This window comes from Anguilla anguilla, chromosome 17 (genome assembly GCF_013347855.1).
Source record: "Anguilla anguilla isolate fAngAng1 chromosome 17, fAngAng1.pri, whole genome shotgun sequence".
Lineage (NCBI taxonomy): Eukaryota > Metazoa > Chordata > Actinopteri > Anguilliformes > Anguillidae > Anguilla > Anguilla anguilla.
Genome location: NC_049217.1, coordinates 15,420,275 through 15,438,792, shown reverse-complemented (window position 1 = coordinate 15,438,792; position 18,518 = coordinate 15,420,275). Strand labels below are relative to the sequence as shown.

The window sequence follows — 18,518 nt, the reverse complement described above, 5'->3', positions numbered from 1 at the left end:
GACAACACAATGCGGCTGATAAATGACTAAACTCTCTAACTACCAAATTTAGTACAGTAGTAACTTTTCTTGAAAGACGATCAGTGTTCAAACGCTTACCTTGCTTTCCCTGTAGAATATTGCAGTGTATCCAGTGCTGGGGAAAGGGACACGCAGGGCGTCATCACTTAACCTGGTTACTTGTGCATGCTTGATGAAGATCTACAGTGTCTGTTCTGAGTGCAATCAGCACGGGCCATTTCAATTCTGACTTTATCATTTTGAGTGGTGATGCATAAAAATGAAGTAATGGAGGTCTTGACACGTCTGAGTGAGTGAATAGGGATTTGTTACTTTTGTTATCGTTTGTTACTTTTTACATTTGGAACATGTGAAAGGCATACAACCTGTAATGAAGTGTCTGTGTAGTTGCCGCTGTGAGAGATAGATGCTTCATAGAAGGCCCCATGCTGTGCCAAACCTGGGCCAATATATTTTGATGTGGATCAGCTAGTATGGTGGCACAACGCACTCGATGAATCAGTCGGGAAATGTAGATTGGATTGCTCGCCGAATTTTGCTCAGCATGCTAGCGTCAAAAGCAGACACTAGGAACGGTCTTTCGCATTTGCATCTCTTCACGCACGTGCATCTTCCACGACAGGTGGGCGCACCGCCCATCTCATTTTATTTATTTGTTTATTTATCATTATTAATGTAATGGCAATACATGGCAGCAATACCCTGGTAGAACGTCCAGCTAACAGCCTAATATGGAACCGAACCAGCTTCTGCTCAAGCTGGATACCATCTCGAATTTGGTGATGCCTGTTGTATGCACCGAACTGGCCCACCAGCTGAACGTGGTCTTGCCAACATAGTTGCTATCTCAACCACATTGTTGCCTGCTTGATCATCACCAAAACAGCTGGACCAGCTTAAAACCAGGCTGGAACCAAGATGGAATTTCCACTAATGCGTTTAACCTTGCAATTAAAAGTGGCCAAACGGACAACTAAATAATAAAGCCCACGTGATCAAACATAAAACGCTAGCCTTGAATGCGAACTGAAACAAGCATGCATGAATGCCTTTCATTGAACGGCGAGACAAATTTGAAAAGTACGAATAATATTCTCGATAAATGTGACCGCAAACCAGACAGCGCGGCCTTGAACGCCCAGGGTTTTAGGTGTTTATCTCACTGCCTGAAGAAAACACTTTAATATGAAATTATTTTGCACACTATAAATTAAAATCCTGACTGCACAACTGTACATAGCCGCGATAATTATAAGTCAACGATATTCTAATCAATATGTTCCCGATGTGTTATGGTTTGAAAACTACCTAATAAAGGCCCTCGAATTTTGTTCAGTCTATGGTCCTAATCCGTTTAGTCTACGTAGCAACCAAAGCTAAAGCTACGTTTCGAGTTTGGCGACGCCACGGCTAATTCAGTTATCGTCGTACATTTTGGGAGAACGATTGGGAGAGTTACACACTGCTGCCAGGATGCTTCATACAGTTCGTCGGCAACTCAAACACCACCCAGCAGTAAGTACAGATAAGGTCGCTGTTGTTTACTGACACACGGGCATTACAATCGGGGCTATAAAAAGTGGAGTAGCGGCCTTGCTATCTGGCGACGACCCAGTGGAATCCAGTGCATTTGTCGGACTGGAGTTGTTTAGCTGTTGTTAAGCCTATTTCTTCAGCCAACAAAATATATAAGTGGGCATCACAATACACGAGTAAATAGAATTGTCAGTCAGAATCAGAATATTTAATTGGCAAGTTTTTTCAGTAATCTGTGAGAACATAGTTGCCTACGTTAAGTAACATTACATTAGATCGCCCACTGCTTCCCTTCTTTCCTGCTAAGTTAGCATAGCTTGGCTAGATAGCAAGCCTGATTATGCGTGTTGAGTTACACCAAAGCTAAAGTTAACTTTCCCATTTCCCAAATTTAGAGCAGTCGTTTATAAATGATGGGTCGCTAGTTTTGTGAAAATGTAAATGCATAGATTAAAGTTTTAAAGAAGATAAAACTTCTTAACTGAACGGTAACGTAATTGCGTTGTTTGTATGTTCTATGCTAAACACCAGTAGCTAGACAGAGTAAAGCTTGGTCCGAGAAGTATTTCAGGTGTGCAAGAATGCCGAGGCGAGGGGTGACATGAGGACATGCCACAGTTTCAGAGTCCATCATACAGATGGCAGTTTCTGTTGCAGTCTTTGCACGTTTCCTTTGATCTAGCCACTCCTGGTCAACTCGATTATTTGCAAACGACACATTACTTGAAAACAAAATTTGCTGACGTTAGCGATTTAGCTTGCTAGCCAGGCCCATCTGCTGTCATGTGGCGTTGTTCGTTTTATTGAACTGGAAATGGTTTTGCACATGTGCTCTACTGAAATACCAGAAGTATTCAAATACATTTAAAGCGTGCAACGTTATGTGGTTGACCACTTGGCAATATCCCAGCCTGAGCCCAACCTGCCGCAAACGTTGTTTTGGAAGTGACGTAGTTGGACTTGTGATTCTCAGCTGCGTCTCTATCTCTCTCTCGCCAGTTGATTCCACTGTTCTTTTTCATCGGCGGTGGCACAGTGATGTCCATGCTCTACCTGAGCAGGCTGGCCTTGCGCAGCCCTGAAGTCTCGTAAGTGCTCGTTTACCTGTCCGTCTGTGTGATTCAGTGGTTGTTCGGTGCTGACGCATTTGTTATATTGGCAGATTTAAACGCTAACACAGAGCAGCGACAAATTTTCCACCTCGTTTTTGATTTATTTATTTTTGCTTAAAGTTGTGACAGTTGAGGCATGGGTTGGTAATTTGATTGTGGTGTTTTGCAGATGGGATCGCAAAAACAACCCTGAACCCTGGAACAAAATGTTGCCTACTCACCGTTACAAGGTATAACAACATAATATGACATAATGACGACATCAGGCGATTCAGCCCATTCAGTATGAACGTCTGTCAAATACATGCAACATAAGGGCAACCCATGTGTCCACCCTGAGATGTACTGACTCTAACATATCAGAATGATCCAACCATGTTGTCTCCTGTTTTGAGACATGGTTTTTCAACACAGCTAACGTTGTGTGTAATAGAGAACAGTCATTAGATAATAGTGACTTAGTGTTTCTCTCGCTTTAACCTTACGTCATCCTCAAGATAATGTTCTAGAACCCTGATAGATTTGGTTGCAGCCCTCATCCACAGCACACAACCAGCCACCTTATTCTGAATAGAGGAACAAGCTGAGCTGCAAATGACCTTAAATGCATAAATCTATGATAACGAGTGCATTTGGAAAAAAAAAAAAAATGTATGGATTGGTGTCTGCTGAAGTGTATTTTCAGTGCTGGCTCCCAATGCTCTGATCTGTTTTGCAGTTTTACGCTGTGAACATGGACTACAGCAAACTGAAGAAGAACGGGCCCGATTTCTAAAGGAACATCTCTCTCTCTCTCTGCGCTCAGTGGAACCTAAGCTAAGCTGTAGCCAGCAGAAGCCAAGACGCTTACCCCAACGGGTGCACGAAGCCTCCCGCACAATTCAACCCTTGACGCAAAACTGTGCTTTGTTTACAACAAAATGGTTCAAGCCTTTTTGTAATACCTGTGGTTGTCCAGCAATTTAATAAACAAGACGACCTCCTACTGTTTCAAGATGGTCGCACGAGTGGTTGTCTTCTAACATTGGCTCCCTGTTGTACCGTGTAGATTTTTCTCATTGATTTAAAAAAAAAAAAAAATGGTTCACTTCCTGCTTAAAGCAAGTTGTAAGGCGTGCGTGCCCACGTTGGCGCCTTCCTCACGACTGAGCCAACCCATTCAGGGGCAACGAGGACGCGGTCGCAGCGTGAGCTGTCTTCCCACCCCCCCTCCCCCGCTCGGCTTTCCCTGGGGGCCGGAGCCCCTCGTGCGCACAGCGGTACCGCACACACGCAGCAAAGCCCACGGGTGTTCAGTCAACATTTGTCTGTGACTGACTAGCAACCGAAAGCACGACTGTTTTCTTCGCAAACGGCAGGCGGGTTCGGCGATAACTGGAACGAAGTCGCCCGACGTTTTGTGAAGGAAAAAGTATAGCGCTCGCGTTTACTCGGAAGTCAAAGGCCAACGCTGATTGAATGCGGACCGTAAACGCGAAACGACGTGAAAACTCATTCAGCGTCTCAAACCAGCTCGTTCAGCGAAACGCTACACGCGTATGATTGAGCACACGCTCCGTACAGTTTTATTTGTTGCGTGCCGTTTACGGAGACACGGTTACAAAAACACTTTACAGGAAAAACAGGAAATGGGTTCATAATAGGCAAGACTCTCTGAAACACCAGCAAGTGAGGTTTAAAAAAAATAAAATAAAAATCTCCCCACTGGGAAGAAAGAACAGTCCAACAGGGGGCATGAACAGACCCCCCCCCCCCCTCCCAGGTGGGAAGAAACCTCAGTAGGAACCCAACGGGGGGCCCGTTGCAAACACAGCGGTTGGGCAGACTATAGCCCGAGGCTTTGACCTAGCCAATAAAACACAGGGTCCAAGAGCAAAGAAATGCATATTACGCGGGTCGGGGGGGGGGGGGGGGCGAGGTGGTGCATCCGGACCTCCGGTTTGCATTACCAGGAGAAAGGCTGACGCTGGATAGGTCTGTGAGCGCGGGATGGGTGAACGAGACAGACACACCAGGGAATGAGAACAGAACGAAATAATTACAGTGGTAAGCATTGCACGTGTAGTGGCCTGAGTGTGATACAGAAACGCCCCAGGGTGCTGTGCTATGGCAGCGTGTGTAGAAGAATTGTGGAAGGTGGTTGCACAGCACACATCCGTGACTCTGATCCTGGGCTGACGGGCCTTCAGTGGTATGGACCGACGAACCCGAGCATTCGCATGCGGCCACAGGGCGCCGGTACCATCAGCTCCACCGACCCGACAGATCTATGGCCGCGATCCTCCCTTCCCACACGTCCTTATCTACGAGATTAAGTTAAGGTGAGTTTTGAGCCTAAGCTTAAAGGTGTGTCTGAAGCCCAAACACGAAAAAGGGAGATCATCCCACAAAATGGGAACTCTGCAGAAGAAGGCTCTGCCTCCCATTGCAATTTTGGTCCTTCCTTCAAACTTTCTAATAGCCAGCACCTTTATGAACAAAGAACTCTGAGAGATTCTCGAGCAAAACCATTTAAAGCTTTAGAAGTTAGATGAGTCTTGCAGTCGATTCTAAATTTAACTGAAACCCAATCAAGCAAAGCGAGCATCTGCCCAAATTTTGTGATTCTTGTGAGTACCCCAGCAGCTGTTTTCTGAACCAGTTAAGAGACTTAAATTAGTGCAGCCAAATAGTATAGCATTACAGCAGTGCAGCTGATGGGCTATGAAAGCCAGACATTTTTCGACATAATTCTGGAACAATATCTCCCTCGATTTAGATGTGCTGCGAAAGTGAGAAAGGCCACTTTGTGATATTAATGTGGGTCTGAAAGGAGAAATGAGGGGCCCCATGTATAAAATCTTGAAATTAATTCTAAGTGTGAGCACACACATTGTTTTTTTTTAAAAATGTTCCTATGAATGCTTCATAGTATGTCCATATTCACAAATAAGCAATCCTAAATCCTTCTTACATGATTTGTCAGAATCACAAATCATCCTAAAACTGCTGCATGTGAACAAGCTCATCTACTCCACACACTGAGCACCCTCGAATTTCCTTACATGGCCGAGTTTACTGCTGAATACTCCCTGCAAAACCATTATCGCGTGATATAAAATGGTGCCATTTTACATCTTTATTTCATGATGGTTTACATCTTTATTTCATGATAGTTTACAGCAATGGTAATTTTTTTTATTTCAGTGCTGCATAGCTTAATATTTGTTTCAATTATTTCAATGGACTTGTCACTGACAGATGTCGGTACAAGTCTTCTGCTGCTCACTGTCAATATAGCTCTTGACAATCTAGCATTTCTGAATATCAATCATGTGATGCGTATTTAAATTGAACATTAATTTTATGTTTTGAAACTGCAGCCAATTGTCTGATTACTTTTGCTCCCTCAAAATGGGGGACTATATATAAAATGGCTGTAATTCCCACACAGATCACCCGATATGGATGTAGACACCCTCAAATTAAAGCTGACAATCTGAATTTTGACCTCATATTCATTGTTTTATTTCAAATCCAATGTGCTGGAGTGCAGAGCCAAAATGACAAGTTGCGTCACAGTCCACATTTTTATGCACTGCACTGCATTTGTGGTTACTACTGTATTTAATAGTGTTTCAAAGCCCAATTTGCAAGACAGACATGGCCTATTTCCCAGGTACATTTGCCAGATGTCACATGACCAATAGCAGCACTGATGCTGGAGTACCAGTCTGCAGGGGTTATGTAAAACATATATTTGGCATATATACGCTTTATGTAATCCTAATATAAAACAACCCCCAAAAAATGACCAGTGCCTCAATTTCTAATGTGCAAAACAATGATAAATATAACCAGGATATTGGTGAAATATTAATAACAGGGCTGCCCTACCCTGTTCCTGGAGATGGACCGTCCTGTAGGTTTTCATTTCAAGCTTAATTTGGCGCACCCGATTCTAGTAATTAGCGGCTCAACAAGATCTTTAGCTGTTGAATGAGGTGTGCTCTCTTAGGGTTGGAGTGAAAATCTACAGGATGGTGGATAATCAGGAACAGGGCCAGGCAGCCTGGTATTAAAGCAAGTGTTAATGAAATAAATGTGCAGTCGGATGGGCTATTAGATTTAGATTTCTGATTATAGACTGTAGACTCCCTTCATTTCAAGCCTCATATGTTTGGAGCTGTGGCAATTCACTTTTGTGGGGCATTTTTTTAATTAAAATCAAAAGAAAAGGTACTAATTTATTGTAACCCATTAATTAATTAATTATTTGTATGTACCTATATATAGGGTACAACCCCAGTGACAAGCATACATTTTTAGGCACTTTTTTGTACCTTTTTTCTGTGAGTGTAAGGCAAAATGTCTGAGGCCTAGCCTTAACTCCAAGAGGTAGTTTTGGGGAATTCAGATTGTAAGCTACATTGCTAGTTAAAAGAGTGACGCCCTTCTGGGATGGGTGGGCACCACCTCTCCTCAAAAGAGCGGGCATTCTCCAGAAAGTGTGCCAATTGTTTATGGAAGTCATCACGCAAAAACCAAACCCTTGATGTGTAACACAAATATTGTTTTCACCAGTGGTATCGTAGTAAAGGTGAACATAAACCCCAGGTCTGTCTGACAGTGGATGAAGAAAAGTTACGCAGAAAGCAGTACTGAAGTGAGACCTACATGACATAACATAGCGCTTGTGGAGATCTGTAGGAAAGAGCTCACGGAGTGGTTTAGTCAGGGTGTTCTCTTTCAGGTACAACTGCTCACTTGGTACGATAGCCTACTCTAGTTCCCTGTAGGAAGTGGCATGCATTAGCAACATAAAATGAAATAATCACACGTTGCAATAATGCCTGTAATTTGGTACAGTATTTTAGGATTAGTAAATGTGCTCTTTATCTTTGAAAGGCTGGCTTTGAAGAATTTGCTTGCTTTCTAAATGTCAGGAGATAATGCAAATCTCGCAGTCTGGAGAACTGCAAGACAGATGTAAATACCTCAATGAAAATGTCAAGGAAGGACCACTTCGCACTTGAACGTAAAAGCCTTCACCGCAACCACCCGTCTCATAAAGGTTACAGTAGGCTTTGTCTTTGGGGATAACGAAAGTCGATAGGCTCTGAAAAAAATGAAAGCGTCTTGTATTCACAAAATAAGGTTCAAATTACAACACAGGGCGAGAAGAGCAAATTAATCACACAAAGCTATGGTTAACAGTACAGAAACACGTTTTTATATCAACAGCGTTCCATTTACGCGAAACATTTTCCTTTTTTTTAGTTTGAGAAACTTGAAACGGCTCGTGTCCACACGGACGACTTTCAGTGGAGGCTCTCCGATGGCCCGGAATGCATCCGCCAGCAAATTGTGAATTAGATAAAAGTCTGTGGGGGTACTGCTCTCCTGCCCTCGCGCTGCTCCCTGACCGTTGGCGGTAGACGCTGTCTTTCCATTGCCCGTGCGGCAAGAGCCGCTGCAGAAATAATGAGCGGAAGAACAGGAGTGAAGGACACGCTCCGCTGTGAATTACCTCCTCTGGGTCACTCCGGTAGCGTCTCTGGTCTGAATCACAAAGGAATTCAAAACAACATCTCTCAAATGACACGTCCTCTGCCTGTCGGTGCATGATTTCTTTTCTTAACGGTAAAAAACCCCACGGTTGTCTAGTTCGTATGTGAAAATGGGTCTGTAAATGTAAGCTACGGAATTCCAAAATCCAGTCAGACGAGCGAAAGGTAATGACTCGGGCCTGTGGAGATTGCGGGGGTGAGTGACTAAAGAGCACTGCGCATTTGTTGGTGGTAATGTGATTGGGGAGATGTGCCTGAATGTTTAATTGAAGTTTTCAATAACGAAGCTTTGGAGGAGAAGATTCCGGAAAATCCCTAAAGTTTTTCACTGTTCAAGACCTGGGCTTGAATTCAATCAACTTTTGTCTTTAACTTAATTTTAAGATTAAATGGAAACAGTAGTTTTGTCTTCCCAAATACAGTTTGTGAAGTAAAATTTGGTGACTACTTCTCACCAAACTGTGTTTGTGAAGAAGCCAAAGTACAGGTACCAGACAAATATTGATTGAATCCAGTCAATATTGTTCCAGACTTGGCTTGATTACTGACTTGAGTCTCTAAAGCTCACTGTCTGTGCAAGAAATATGGCTTTTCTTGGCATGGCATGCTGTGATTGGACATGCCAAATTCAGGGGTATAAATATTCAAGTAATGGGTGTTGCAATACAAGTTATATAGCTAGATCCAATTCTGTCTTTAATTTGTGAATTATTACTTATTACTTGTTGTATTTCTGGATAATGAAAATAGAATATTTGATTTCAGGAGTTAGCACTGAGTACTATAAAGAAGTGGAGGGTTATACCCACTCAGGGCTGTAGAGAGGTGGGGGTGTGGTACCCACTCAGGGCTGTGGAGAGGTGGGGGTGTGGTACCCACTCAGGTCTGTAGAGAGGTGGGAGGAATGCCTTAATGGGAATGCTAGATGCTGATTAGATTTGAGTGATGGCTAGATCCTCCCACTGCCTTTTCCCTCTACTGTATGTCCCATTGGCACACTATTCCAGACACAAGCACACACACACATGGACACACATACATTCACATGCATGCACACACACACACACACAGCGACCATACGCACACACTCACCCTGACGCGCACGTACAATTGGACACCCTCGCACGCACATGCACAGACACATCAGCGCGCACTTAGGTGATGAAATTGAACACTTATCAGGCTGTTTCCATGGCAATGTCACTGGTTCCAATGAAGTCCTGCTTGCTGAATGCAAACCGACTGAGATGTCAGTGTTGATTTAGTGGTAAATTGTTAGAGACCGTGGAAAATTAAGGGGTTAAAAGCTAAACGCAAAGGCTTTCGGTTCCTAATAATACTGTGGAAAATTTAGAGGTACTTTCAAATCGGATACGATTCTTTTAGTTCCCCCGCACATGATGTTGTTTGTACGCTATTCAGATGCCAAATCAGGGTGCTGTGCACAACCTTGCGTCATCTGACCTGTGAGAAGTTGAAATGTTTTCAGTAAGGGGCTGCTTTCCCATCTTTGAATAGGTTGTTTTTAAACAGGCTGATATTTTACATGTGAAGTAACTGGGACAGCCTCGAAGCGGATACAACTGGAAATTTACACGCCACCATGCTTTGTGCCTGTGTGTTCCAATGTTATCAGTAATTTACTTTCAAATTTAAGAATTGCGTGGGCAGTCATCTAGAAGCACACAATTTCCTGCTGCAGGTGTGCTATTTCATCACTTCCTGTATACCGACACCAGTCTGTATCTCTTGAGCATGTGGGAAGGGAAGCTACAGTTTGATTGATTTCTACCGCAGATTTACAAAAAAAATAAAATAAAAATATATATCTACAGTTCATTATTTTTAACATTAAAAAAAGAAAAATGTATAAACTTGGCACCCAATGCGCGCGGCTGCACATATCCAATCCCCCCCCTCTTTATTTAGAATGGACGGACCCCACTTAGTAGAGTACAGACCTCCAAAACACGTAGGGTCGCCACTACAGACCACAGCTGATCTCGCACAGAGGGGAGTCGGAGGCAGACCCGTCACATGCAGCTTTAACATGCAGCCCTCCGTCGCCCTGACTGACCACTAGGGGTCACTAGAGAGCAACGAAATGCTGACCGACCGGAACCCTCCCATACCTAGGGCAATGCAATGGCTGCTTGCGCATCGCCCTGTGGATTTACTGGCCGACACAATGAAACGTGTGCGAATTTCCCACCATTGGCAGCGCTGCAGTCCACACGGCAACATGTCCAGCGTCAATTCGACACTAACACTCCGGAACGTAGGGCCAAATGTTGTCTGTTAAGAGTCGAATTAACACTGGACGTTTTACTGCGTACCCCGCGATGAAGTCCGCGTTCAGTCTCCCTGAATTAGAAAAGGAGACGCGCCCGCCCCGCTCGCTGTTTCTTCACGCAGACAGGCGGGCTTCCCGCCGCAGGGTCTCTCGTTGCCGGTGAGGTCGGCCACTTCCTGCGAGGCTGAGGGGAGCGAACGCGGAGCTTTCGAGGCGAGCGAAGACGGGCGAGCGAACACCGGCGAGCCTGCGCTCCGTCCGCCGCGTCCGCATTTTAATTCCCCCTCAATTTTTTTTGACGGGTGAAAAGCAGGTCAGAATTTAAATAGCTGGAAATAGAACAGCTGGCTGGGTTTTTTTTTTCCAGCCAGCGCTTAATGAAATATGGAAATGCGCCGCTCTTCAAAGAGAGCCAGGCCCGCGCCGCCGGTGCTGGATCCCCAGCCAGCGGCAACCCGGCGCGCCCCGCCCGCGGAGCTCGCTCGCTCGCCCGCCCGCCCGCCCAACCCGCCCGCCCGCCCGCCCGCCCAACCCGCCCGCCCGCCCGCCCGCGTACGGCTCCGGCGGCGTCGTTAGCAGCCCGCGGAATCGGCCGACGCCTCGGCATCTGGCATCATTAAAACTTCAAACCCGCGCCTACCTGGGGTGTCGCCCGCTCGCCCGCTCGCTCGCCGGGGCCCCCGTCTGCCAGCTGATTAACTCGCCCCCGAAAGAAGGAAGCGAGCGGCAAACCGCGCCGGCGTCCTCCCTTTGTCTCTCATCTCCGCTTCCGTCCCGCGAGCGCAAATTGGCGGGCCTGCGGGACCCGTTCCCGCTCCCTTCTTCTGCGGTGACACGCGATAAGTGTCTGGGTAATGTGCTGACGGTGTCACATCTCTGTAGAGTTCCCCCCGCTTTCACTGACAGCGCTGATGATGACAAAGAGTGAAACCCAACTCGTCCTGACCAGTGCAAACTCTGAGCGCCGCTATTAGCATGAGAGTTTCCACTCCTCTCAGCCGGTGAAAGCTGTACAGCTACGCACCGATAGACCTCCGTGCCGATTTATAACAAGCTGCACTGAAATATTCTAATGAGGATAGTTATATCCCGTTCGCCCAGGCCTCTTCAACTGTAATTTTTTTACGGAGAATATCAGTCCTAATTGTTTATCTGTACCTGAGTCTGTGGAAAATCGGTGAGAGCAAGGAGGGCCTTTCACTGTCAATGAGCTCCCATCGATCCCCTGCGAACTCCCAGCATGCTTTGAGACTCCCGCGTCCCCGTCGCTGGTTATTTGTTGACCGTGATGCGCGCGGGCCTCTCTTCTCCCAAACCCGCAGGGCAGGTCACTCTGAAAGCCGGGCTTCCGGAAATAATTGATCATTAGGCAGAATAAGTGGCGCTCTTATTCTCCGTACTCTGGGGGATCCTTTGTGGAGCCCTCAGTTCCTAAAACCCCCACCCCCCTTTCAGAGTCATCAATGACTCCCCCCGCCTGTCAATGGCCATAATGATGAGAGACAGTCGCCCCAGGTGTGTCAAAGGCCACTTTTTTTTTCTCACGCGTGCATTTCATTGAGTTAATCGCACAGCAGTAATTATTCCTGAATGACTCCTCAGGCAGTCTGAGCTATGGACTGACGCACTGTGTGTTTAGCATTGGCTGATTAAGTCTATATGGTTTCAGGGTGCAGGGTTATGTGATGTGGCCCATCTGGAGAATTTTGCAGGTAGGGGTGTGTGTGTGTGGGTGGGTAGGCGAGTGGGTATGTGTGTGTGTGTATATGTGTGTGTGTTGGGTGTGTGTGTGTGGGTGGGTGGGCGGGTGTGTGCGCATGTGTGCGGGAAGAAGTCACAAATCAGCGAAGATCTGAAATGGGAAATGAATTCGGAGGTGAAGCATGACAGAACTGCACGGTGGGTGTACTCAAGGGATTAATTTACTCACAAATCTCCTCTTGATCCCACATCTGTCTCTTGACCCCCACATCTGTCTTTTGTTGTGTGTCAGTATGTTCGATACGAGGTCTGTGAAACGCGTGCACTTTATAATGTACGGCCGCAGTTCTCAATTAATATGCGTCTGAAGATTTGTGAGCTGGAAATAGAAGTCCTGAGATGTGATTACCTGGGTAACCTCGCGTAAGGCAAACGTGCATAATGTTGCCGAGATGAAGATCAAAATGTGTCACTGCTGATGAGGAAATGTGCTGACGACAGGAGAGTGTGTTCTGATTGGAGGAGAGCTGTGTCTGTCACTGTTGGCATGTGGTGCAGTATCCTAAAGGCACAGGAGCATTTTTGGGAGGAAGTGATGTATCAACTGGAGGAACCCTGACTGCCATTAAGCCTGATTAACTTCAACCCATCTAGGCCCTAGCGCACTTAAACCTACCTTAGCCTTGGCTTTCCTAAACCCACTTTAACCTTGGCCCACTTAAACCCACCTTAGCCCTGGCCCCCTTAACCCAACTTAGCCCTGGCCCACTTAAACCCACCATAGGCCTGACCCACTTAAGGCCTGTTCCAACCCAGCCTCCCCCCGGCCCATTCTAATCAGTCTGATGACATCATTGTGGCTCAAACCTCCAGTGCCTCTTGTCGGCTGGACCTTTCACAGGTGAGCCACATCTACTCCTTCCCTGCAGTCTCAGATCCCCAGAGATAATTTTATTCCCACAGGATTTCTGTTTCCTGTCAAGGGATGTCATTTTAAAAAAAATCTCACGTCACTGTGAAGGTGACTAAAGAGTAAACTTTCCTATTTTCTTTTGCCTTGCATCTATTTTCAATCATCTGCGTTCATCCTTCCTTCCTTTTGTTCCCCTTAAATTTAATTCCGTGAAGTGTTCGACGGAGTCATTACGGGCTGGCTGAAAGAAAATTAAGACTGACTGAATGGATAGCCACTTGACAACATGAAACAAAATGTCCCCTTAAAATAGCGCATTTGAAAACCTTGAAGCTGCTTTGGGGATCCTGGTTTTGTTTATTGGCTCTTAATGTGAGGGGCCTTGCTTGTGGGCTGTACAGCAGTCTAGAATTACACTGAATGTTTTAGGCACTGGTGAGATCTTTTGGAGGTCATGCCGTATAAGGCACTATGCAGCAGATCTCGCCTTAATAACTGCTGATGTTTTGTGTTACCTACATTACTGATCTTTTCATTTTCTTTTATGAGAGATATGGATGTCTTAAATGTGCGCTTGACAAAAATCTGCTTGTTTTGTCGTATCTAAATGTGCCACGGTAAGCTGTTTCAACATTTTTTTCATTTCCCTGGATGGCTGCACTTTTGTCTTGATATAAATTATATTTTTGGACATTTGCAGTTAAAAGTTTTTAAAAAGCGGACCGTAGATCTACAGTTCACTTGTAGACACCCGTAACTCGGTTGCGACCATTAGTAACTTAACTGTAGGTATTTACATTTCAGATCAAGATATCCAGGAATCCAATATGAGGTCTATAATTTAAAAAAGGAAGCTGGCAAAGTGTGCAGCTCAGAAGTGGATCTCCACAATTCAGTTGACGATATCTGCAATTCAGCAGTACTTGTCTGCAGCTGACGTGGAATTATCTGAAACTGTCATTACGGGTATCCACAATTTTCAGCAGATGGCAGATATCTAGAAATATCCAGAATATGCGGAGAAGCTGTTGGTTTTTGTTGGAAGAATCCAGAAATGTCTCTGAATTAAAACAGCTTACCGTAATATGCGGTGCTTAATTTTGTCCACACGTGTGGTTTGATGACAGTAATAGCCAGGGTGTATGTCTGGCCTCCTGGTCAGACTGGCTGGTGTGGCACAGTCCTGTGTGTGTTCCCTGGCTTTTGCCTCCCTGTGGGGACCCAGAGGGGCGGACCGGGGACCAGGTTTTGGGAAACAGAACAGAGCCCTGGACTCCATCTGGAGAGCCGGGGAGTGAAGAGGGCCAGGGACAGGTGTGCCCTCCCCCTCCCAGCTGCTGCCAGTCTCTGCACCTGAGCCCGGCAGGGAAGCTTCTTCTTCTTCTTCGCTGCCCATCTTGCTCATTATGCATTTACCAACACACAAACGCACAGAGCCTTCACAATTCATCACAACACAAACACAGTGCCTCAGATACTGCCTGCTTATCTTATGCATGGGCGTGACATATACTCATGCATTCTGATATCGCTTATTTTCCTGCCATGAAAATATGAGATGATAATAATAATAATCATTATTATTACAATATATTATTATTATAATTATTATTATTAATAATGAAATTAACATTATTCTTTTTTCTAGTTAGCCAATCAAATTCCTGAAGTCAGTTATGCTGGTATATTACTCAAGCTCATGGTGGACCCTACAGGACACTTATCATCATACTATAATAGGCCTACATGACTAATTAGTGCGCCAATATAATTCATTACCTTAGGTAAGAAATTCAGGACGTCTACTTTTGATTCGGTGCGGTTATTGTTGTCCAGATGTGTACAAATATTAAAATTCATACCATTACAGATGTTAATTAATATCCTACAAGACACACTACTTATTGTATTACATGTGTCTTTCTTTCCGGTGCAGCAGTTGTTTTCACAATTGTATGCAGTTTACCGAAGGCTACTGGCTCAGTTTCACCCCTGTATTTATCATTAGTGCTTAATCTAACCATTATCATCAAGGAAACAGGTTAGCGAAACCTAATCACAAAGGCCATTACCCTGCGCCTGGAGCCATTCTGATAATAATAGCTAGAGATAACAAACTCTTATAGCTATTCCGTGGTCTTACATAAAGAACACCACTCTGAGGCATCGTTCTCTCTCCTCAATAGCTACGTGCTGCGAAGCGCAGTTCCAGGTGTTATTACATGTATTAATGTTGTCCACATTAGGGCGGCGGGGAGTTGTGTCTTTCCGCCGGCGCTTATAGCTCGTTGAAAGCGTGCCGTGAATACGCAAAGTGGCAGAGCCGACCGCGTGCCTCCCGTTACCGGAATGTTAAACAATTCGGTCGAAATGCTGCCGTTATTAAAAGTCATTTGTCTCGTGCTGCAGCGGTGCTCCTGGCCGTAGACGGCTAAGTGTTTCTAGCTCCGTGCATTTTATCATCTAATATTCAGTGATAGGTCTGACATTTAAGACCCGTCTTCCCTTGGCCACACTCACCATGGCTTTGTGCTACAGTACGTCAAATGCCGTCCCATCACGTTCTTCCTGACAAGGTACAGTGCAAAGGGGACTGGCCTAATTGAGACATGGGGGACATCTCTCTCTCTCTCTCTCTCTCTCTCTCTCTTTCTCTCTCACACACACACACACACACGCACACACAGGAAATACTTGACATATCTAAGCTCATGTTGAGATTTAATTTGTTGAAATTCAACCCGATAGTTAACTAGTTGATAAATGCCACTGATTGGCCAGAGATTTAACTCGCCTCCTGTCACAGATTCAGTCTAGTCAATCCTGAATAGAGCATACGAATGAAAAGCAGCACTATCCTACTATTGGCCTCGAGGACCCGATGAGTGTTCCATTGAGTGTCACCTTTTCTAATCAAAGCAATTATAAATAAAATAAAACGACAAGAAAAACATTTTTTTACAATGTTGGCCTCACCGCCCATACTTTCAGAAAATAAATATTTGGGACATTTATAAAGTAAAAGCTTTTTTCGTGAGGCCAGTTATTTATTGACTTATTGATTTTTGAGAGGTAACCCAATATTCGCGTATGGGGTTGGCTACAAAGATACCGCCATCCAGGCAGTCATAACAGATATTAGTATTGGCGAACAGAGAGCTCTTATATGGCTCAGGACAACAAGCAGCTGCGTGAAGTGAATTACATTAATCTCCTACCTGGTGTGTCCCAGAAGATGGCGGACTCAGTTCAGAATCTCATTCGCGAAAAGGCAGCGCTGGACCGCTGCCTGTAGCCCGTCTTTTCACCAGACATTAGGAATTACCCAAACAGGCCCTTTCCCAAATATTTTCAATCCCCGCTGTTACTGACCACCCCCCCCCCCCCCCCCCCCCCCCACCCCCCTCAGTAAAAAGAAAATTCCCAGGCATAGAATATCAAGTTGTATTATAATTTCAGTTTTAAAAATGTAATTATTTTAATTCAATCCGTTTTTTTTCCAAATCAGTCGTGGGATTTCCATGACGTTCAATGCTGGGCGTGGTTGGGTTAATTATACTTTTGACTATGACGTGGAGTCGGTGTCGTTAATTTAACTAAATGTCGCATTAAGAAAGCCCACTGACACATCGTGTCTTCATTTCCTGCAGTTCCGTAATTCAGTAAGGCGCCGACTGAGTTTACCGAGAGTTCAGGCAGGACAGCAAATTGTATTTGAATCCAACATATTCCGTTCAACATGGGTGGTTTCGGTTGCACTTTATTGCGTGTATTATAGCAATGATGGTAGATTAGACCTTTATAATTTTTCGAGGAAAATTTTTCAAAATTTCAGTAACCTTTTGGTGCACATTATAAAGCTCGTTGGTGCTCGGGAGCAGTTATCGAAATTAATTTCACGCCTGGTGTAGAGCTGTCCAAGGTTCTGGATATCGCTGGCCCTGTCCCCCAGTAAGTTTTTCCCGGTTGGGCAGCTCGCGCCTGAATCTGTTTATTGCGGTTTATGAATCATAGTGTACTGGAATCGTGATTTGGTGGGTCCGCAAGGCTGCGACGAGTTTTGATGGTGCCTATAACTTAGATTAAAGCCACGGAGTGCCACAGACGATTATGCTAAATGCCCCCACCCGTTTTTATGAAAAGATTTATCGCATTGCTGGTGTTACTGCCACACTTTTTCTACAGCATTATAATTAGCCTACTTTAATGGCGACTGAAACCCTTACGAGATGACTGGCTTGTTCCCCTCTGCTTTCTGCCTTCAGAATTTCCACAAACGCTTTTATATCTGGTACTTTAATATCTGCTTGTTTTAAAAAAAAAAAAATCTATATGCATTTTATTTTTACTAACAACATTTATTTGTTTGAGGGGGATACTTGTATTGCTTGACCCATGTGCTATAGCATCCAGAGACCAGATAGAAAACAGCTTTTAATTTAAATATTTAAATTTTTTGACAGCTTACAATTGTTTTGGATGACAAACACGTTACATTTTCAAAAATATTATGTACTTTAAAAAAATTTAATATGTCTTGTAGTATAGGTTTCAGCAGTGTGTAATAGGTTCTTGAGATTAACAATGCAGATCCAGATTCATGTCCCCTACAGGGGAGAAAAATGAATTGTTGGGTCTTAGGAGCATAGGGGCTCATTGGTGGTTATGTAGGCAGCACGGAATTTGAGATATTTATGAATGAACTTACACGACTATTACACAATTGCATCCATTTTTACAACTGGATATATACTGAAGCAATGTAGTTTAAGGGTGTGGGAATCGAACCTGTGACCTTTAGGTCACAAGACCAGCTCCTCACCGATTATACTACACTATATACTACGCTACATTCATAATGCTCTGCAGTCAGTCATTCTAAGGTTTATTGGGCGGCATAACATACAAAATACAACATTCACAGGTATCCGTGGTCATGTTTACAAAATGACTGTCTTTACAAACTTTATCTCAGCCTCATCCAGCCCAGTATCTACTCACTCTAATACAAATTTTACAAATGATGACTGAAAGTAGAATTTATGGCAGTGCTTTACATTAAAGTTCTATTGACTAACCTGAACAAAGAATGAACTAATCTATTTACAAGGTATTTGTTAACAAGGAAAACTTTTTTTTTCTTTTTTCTTTTTTCTTTTTTTTTGCATTTTATCAAAACCATTCTCTTCCACATTAATTCAATGTCATTAAACTATCATTTGTTCCCTTTTGGTCATCACTAGTAATGTTTCATATACTGACAGGAAATACTTAAGGAAGTATTTCCTAACACGAACAGATTGTGCACTAGTGTAACACCTGCATGAATACCACATAATTTACACCTAAGAAACCTACGTGCTCAACCTCTAGCTCCTAGTCCACCTTTGCTA

At 44.3% G+C, this 18,518-nt stretch overlaps 1 protein-coding gene across 1 annotated transcript; it reads left to right on the top strand.

The window, feature by feature from the left end:
- Positions 1-1,346: 1,346 nt before the first annotated feature.
- On the top strand, positions 1,347-3,696 carry LOC118216092 (cytochrome c oxidase subunit NDUFA4-like). Its single transcript, XM_035397112.1, has 4 exons — positions 1,347-1,536; positions 2,557-2,645; positions 2,839-2,899; positions 3,388-3,696. Exons 1-4 carry the CDS (start codon positions 1,495-1,497, stop codon positions 3,442-3,444), a joined length of 249 nt encoding a protein of 82 aa, XP_035253003.1. The 5' UTR covers positions 1,347-1,494; the 3' UTR covers positions 3,445-3,696.
- Positions 3,697-18,518: the final 14,822 nt, after the last annotated feature.

Bases quoted from the DNA above. Each gene is read 5' to 3' on its own strand.
- LOC118216092 (XM_035397112.1), top strand. From the start codon at position 1,495: ATGCTTCATACAGTTCGTCGGCAACTCAAACACCACCCAGCA. The intron at 2,646-2,838 runs GTAAGTGCTCGT...GGTGTTTTGCAG, and splicing joins TTGCGCAGCCCTGAAGTCTC to ATGGGATCGCAAAAACAACC. The intron at 2,900-3,387 runs GTATAACAACAT...TCTGTTTTGCAG, and splicing joins TGCCTACTCACCGTTACAAG to TTTTACGCTGTGAACATGGA.